This window comes from Electrona antarctica, assembly GCF_951216825.1.
Source record: "Electrona antarctica genome assembly, chromosome: 12".
Classification (NCBI taxonomy): Eukaryota; Metazoa; Chordata; class Actinopteri; order Myctophiformes; family Myctophidae; genus Electrona; species Electrona antarctica.
Window position 1 is genome coordinate 9,821,230 of NC_136793.1, and position 6,312 is coordinate 9,827,541.

General features: G+C 38.5%; 1 protein-coding gene across 1 annotated transcript in view; it reads left to right on the forward strand.

The window, feature by feature from the left end:
• The window catches only part of LOC306933731 (zinc finger protein RFP-like), a gene marked incomplete at both ends in the record, with an annotated part of 1,638 nt that extends 233 nt beyond the window's left edge, over positions 1-1,405 (forward strand). The window contains one exon of the mRNA XM_079516040.1: positions 1-1,405. This exon is cut by the window's left edge and continues 233 nt beyond it. Within this exon, the coding sequence (XP_079372166.1) occupies positions 1-1,405 (1,405 nt within the window).
• Between the last annotated feature and the right edge of the window lie 4,907 nt (positions 1,406-6,312).

Here is a 6,312-nt window from a genome sequence, read left to right on the forward strand (position 1 = left end):
GAAGTCAAAGCAGCTGAAAACAACTTCCAACACCATCCAGGAAGCTGCTAACCCAGATGAAGTGTCCTGTGACATCTGCACTGAGAACAAGCTCCAGGCCGTGAAGTCCTGCCTGGTGTGTCTGACCTCCTACTGTGAGACTCACCTAGAGCTTCATCAGAGAGTCACAGCGTTAAAACGACACAAACTCATCAACCCTGTGAAGAGCCTGGAAGACCTGATGTGTAAAAAACATGACAGACCTCTGGAGCTGTTCTGTAAGACTGACAACATGTGTGTTTGTCAGTTCTGCACTGAGTCAGACCACAAATTACACCAAATTGTATCTCTGAAAGAGGAATATGATGGAAAGAAGGCTGAGCTGGGAATGATAGAGGCCGAAGTTCAGCAGATGATCCAGGAGAGACAAGAGAAGATTCAGAAGGTGAAACACTCAGTAGACCTCAGCAAGAAAGATGCAGACAGAGAGATGGCAGACAGTGTGCAGGTCTTCGCTGCTCTGGTGAGCTGCATTGAGAGAAGCCAGGCTGAGCTCATTAATGTGATTGAAGAGAAGCGGAAAACAACAGAGAAACAGGCTGTAGGCTTCATTAAAGAGCTGGAAGAGGAAATCACTGAGTTAAAGAAGAGAAGCTCTGAGCTTAGGCAGCTCTCACACACTGAAGACCACCTCCACATCCTCCGGAACCTCACGTCCATCAACATCCCTCCACCCACCAAGGATTGGACAAAGGTCAATGTCCATCGGTCTTCATATGTGGGGATTGTGAGGACAGCTTTGGCTCAGCTGGAGAAGACACTCAGTCAAGAGATGAAGAAGCTGGGTGATGAGCTGAGGAGGATCCAGCAATATGCAGTAGATGTAACTCTGGACCCTGATACAGCACAGTGTGAACTCATCCTGTCTGAGGATGGAAAACAAGTGAGTCATGGAGATGTAAAGAAGAACCTCCCAGACCACACAGAGAGATTCTCTGTTCGATACTGTGTCTTTGGAAAACAAAGCATCTCCTCAGGAAGGTTTTACTATGAGATTCAAGTAAAAGGGAAGACTGGCTGGCAATTAGGAGTAGCCAGAGAGTCCGTCACCAGGAAGGGATCAATTACATTTACCCCGAACAATGGTTACTGGACAATAAGGTTGATGAATGGAAATGAGCATTACATAGTTACTGACCCTCCTGTCCTCTTCACTGTAAGAGAGAAGCTCCAGAAAGTGGGAGTGTTTGTTGATTATGAGGAGGGTCTTGTCTCCTTTTATGATGTGGAGGCCAGAGTTCTTATCTACTCTTTCACTGGCTGCACCTTCACTGAGAAACTCTATCCATACTTCAATCCAAATAGCAACCAGAGTGGTAAAAACTCTGTTCCCCTGACCATCTGTCCTGTCAGTTACACAAAGTAGACTCATCCTCAGCTTTCCATGAAAATATGAATTGTGATTGAAGTGTGTATATTTAAGGTCTGTTATATTTTCTCATCAAACTGTCAAATCCATCCAAAACTAAATGTTCTAACAATTATATTTTAAGAACTTAAATTAATTTAACATCTCTGAAAAGAATATGGTTTGCAAAAGGCGTTCTCCTTTTGAAGATTTTAAGACTTTGTTGAATTTGAGGTGAAAATCAGTTTTGTTACTTTGTACTTTAGAGACATGCAATGATTCTGATGTTAATGATAATCTCTTTACAGTATGCAGCTGATGTTAATTATTAACTAGGCCTATACTTTACAGTATAACCTGCACACCACTCAATCATTGTATGTTTTTATTAAATGTTTTTTATTTTGTTTTAATAATATATGCATGTACAACAAAAAAAGATATTCATGCTTTACGCAGATTTTGTTTAATCTGGTCAAAACTTCCTTACTAGTTCATATTCGTTCAACTTGTGGTAGACAGTTGATTATGCTCTCTAGTGGTGTCTGTCTGTCGACTAAAACTATGTTGTATGAAAAATGTCGACTACCTTTTTTCACTGAACTAAAATAACTATGATGATTCAAACTCTGACAAAATGTACTGCCAATAGAAACTTAACTAAAATGTTAGGGAGGGACTAGTGGAGAAGAGATCCAGTAGAACTAAGACAAGTAGTCCGTGGTTGTGTGCATGTGTCATGTTCAGAAAATAGCAGATCTACAAGCTCACTACACGTCACAGAGCAATGTATTGTGAGCTTGTAGATCGGCTATTTTCGGCACACAGCTACAGGTAAGTATAAATAATGCAAGGCTAAATCAATTTAGATTTAGTCAATTTAGATTTAGTCGACTAAAATCTTACATGTAGCCGATTAGAACTAGACTAAAAGTTTATAAAAATTAAATGGAATTGTATTCTAAATACTATGACTCAAACTAAATCCAAATGTGTTGTCAACAACACAGGTTTAGACTCTGTATGATGCTTTTTGATATGAACACAACACTGTTGTCACGACCACATTCTGCTTTATTAGGATTGGAGGATACATTATATGTAGGATTGTTGAATTAATTTACAACACTATGTACTTCACATCTAAATAGATTTACCGGACGGAAACCTATCCTACTTTATTTCTTAGTACATGTCTTTGACTTTGTGATTCCTTACAATATTTCCTCTATGCCACACCACATGGCTATTGGATCCATTTATGAACAATAAATGTTTTTTTATGTGAAATCTTTGTGATCTTTACCGGTCCAACACTTCTGAAATGATAGACCATTATACAAAGTACCGTCCACCACTGCAGAATCTAGCGATCCGAATCCACCGCATTGTTGTTGTTCATTTGTTGGTTATAATTGCAATAGTAATCATTCATTATTACTATATTATAGAGTATATTTATTTATTTAGAGTGTATTTATTCAGTAACTCGGTTCTCCTAGTCTCTCCAGCGCTTTAGTAAGCAGAAATACCGTACATTTTCAAGTCAGGATACTAATCTCTTCCAATCAGGAAACAGCATAGACAAGTGAAAGTGGACGTGATTAATCAAAAGAATTACAGGTTTAGAACTGGAACACTCTAAAATTGAAGCTGATCATATTATCTTCGTGTGGTTCTCTCTCCTGATTGGATAAAGTTGGTGTCCTACCTGTATCCAATAGAAGAATTACATTAGTTATTTATTTCCCCAATAATATTTGTGCGTCCGTCTTGGATTTCTGGTTCAAACACAGTGTATACAGCTCCATAGAACATATAAAGTATCCTGAATAAATACTTTTTTTTCTTTGGCTTTTGAGGCAAAATATTCTACAACTCTCATAAAGTATATGTATGTTATTTACATTTGACAGTCAAAACTACAACAAATCAAACAAACAAGAAAGTAAACTGAATAGGCTTACTGGGGTAGCAAGACATGATATTAGGATAACACTGACTGGACGAAAGACATTCAGAGATGACTTTCCAGAGTAATTAACCTGTATAGACCAAAATGCAGCTGACAAACTATACAGTGCATCAAGCCTCCCTTCTGAACGAACACACGTGTGCTTTAGGCCTACAGTAAAGCAATATGTTAAGGACTTTATGATCGCATAAAGTAGTACACATACATTAACAAGGCAGCCAGGTGAACAAGGCTAAATATATTTTCTTCATTTGGAGAACAATTTCAGCTGTTATCAGATAACATCATACAACAATACAATGACAATTGACTAATACAAAGACAATGGTACATATTTACATTATCAACTTTATCAAAGCAAGAAAGATGCCAGTTAAGGGTTAACTTCTAGAACGTGAGGACAATTAAAAGCACTGCAGTAAAAAGTGCTTTTAATTGTTATATTATTGTTCAAGATCAGCATTACTTCTTTTTCAAGAAGTCTACACACAATTAGAGAATTGTGATGCAGAGAGAATGTAGAGAGAATGTGGAATTGTTATTTTGATCAACACTATTAGCCGGTTGTCTCTCCTATGGTACCAGATCAATACAGCATGGAATTGTGGGTCTGAGAGGCTACATGTCATGAAATGGTGGTTCGTGGCTCAAATGCCGAATAAATAATGAACCTTGATATGAAAAGGGTCCTAAACCACTGTTCTATGCTGTCCATTCCTCTGTCTGTCTGTCTGTCTGTCTGTCTGTCTGTCTGTCTGTCTGTCTGTCTGTCTGTCTGTCTGTCTGTGTTAAAGCTTCAGTCCGTAAGGTGTATGTCCTCTACTCTGGATTCACGCGTCATTCTCCCACGTCGTTGCCAAAATGTCCACTTCTGAGCTAGGATGGAAAGCCTGAGATATTGCACTTTGAGCTTTGACATGCAATACAATACACTGGTCAACCAGTAATGGTCCTATGCCTGCAGGGTCTGCATTTCTCAATGGAAGAGCAGGGAGACCAACACCAACTACACAACCACCACTTTGGATATTATTGTATTAACATAATATCATACAGATAACATTTGATTCACTATAATGTCATGGATTTCACCTTTAATTTAATTCTGAGAGAGTAGCCTATAAATGGAACCAAAGACTCACGCCTTATGCATTTGGGTTTGGTTGGGTCCAGCTTTCTCTCTAGGGCAGAATAGTACATTGTCGTATGCCAACAATATAGCCACTCTACAAGCTCACAACATATCTGTATCATAAATAACCTTGTGTGTGTGTGTGTGTGTGTGTGTGTGTGTGTGTGTGTGTGTGTGTGTGTGTGTGTGTGTGTGTGTGTGTGTGTGTGAAAGATGACACCAGTTAAGGGTTAATTAACTGCTGCTGTTGCGTAATCTCAATGACGTTTCAAAAGCGAAGGTAAAAACCACAGCAGACAACAGAGCTACAGAGCTACGTTCTCAATAACAACTTCAAATCAACGGGATTTTCTATAAACCGAAAGGAATTACAGACATTGACAGGTGAGCATAGGCTACATACAACTTTTCTATACAGAATACAGACCAAAAACACATCTTTTCTAACTTGCTGTGGTTCTTATTTTGTGGTTCTACATAATAGTCTCAATGGAGTGTTTCAGTGAGGTGGATTCTCAATATAAAAACTACTAGGCCTACATGTATATATAGCTTGATCAGGGTTTTGGAAGAAGTATCCTTTAAGAAGTACGTTTTACTCTAAGTTGCACTTAGTGGTGCATTTAGTCACACTGTGCGTGTGTGTGTGTGTGTGTGTGTGTGTGTGTGTGTGTGTGTGTGTGTGTGTGTTTGTGTTTCTGTGATTTTTGTCTGTAATGTATGTCTATGTCTTGTCTTGTCTTGTCTTGTCTGTTTCTTGAACGGTGACGTCATGGACGCAAAGCAAATTTCAGTGCAAGCTGACAATAAAGTTGTGTGTGTGTGTGTGTGTGTGTGTGTGTGTGTGTGTGTGTGTGTGTGTGTGTGTGTGTGTGTGTGTGTGTGTGTGTGTGTGTGTGTGTGTGTGTTTTAGATCCCCATTAGTCACTGCCTCAGCAGAGACTATTCTTTCTGGGGTCAAATTACAATTAAAAAACGTTTACAATACATTCAAATAAATACAATATTTAGCAACACAAAAAATAGCAAAACATTTTTAGCAAAAATGTAAATAACAATTAAAGAGCAAATAGCCTACAGTATGCACATCAAGGACAACAATTATCTTAAATTGCGAAAGTTATGCATTAAAAATATATCTTAAAGTACTGTATACAAAAATCAATATAATATACCATGATAACCAGAAACTGTACACAAAAATGAATTTAAACAAAAATAAAAAACATAGATCAAAAGAAAATAAATGACCAGACATAATTCATGACAAATATAGTTAAAACCGACACACATTAGACACAATCTAACACAATCTCTTTCCTCAACACATCACTTCTCAGTCTTTTCTTAACACCAACTTTGCTGGTGATTAATATAACATTTTGTGGAAGTCTATTCCAGTAAGTGATTGCCCTATATGTACATAACAGTTTTTTTCAAAGCATCAGTTTTGGGTTTAAGCTGGGTGAAAGCACCTCTCATAGCTTACCTGGTGCAGTAGTTGTGACTAACTATCACTTGCAAGCGACAGCTGAGATGACAGATAGGCAGGTTTATGTGATGTATATATGCATGTGTGTGTGTGTGTGTGTGGGGGGGGGGGGGTGGCTGGCTGTGTGAGAGAGAGTGAGTATGTGTGTGGCTGTGTGTGAGAGAGGGAGAGAGAGAGAGAGAGAGAGAGAGAGAGAGAGGTGTGGTTAGGTTGCTGTTCTTTGGTTAATTGTTCTTCATGTGAGGTGCATTAAGTCTAATGGTATGAAATGTGCTATAGGCCTACACAACTGACTTGACTTTCACCTTTGTTCCCAGTGTGTAGAA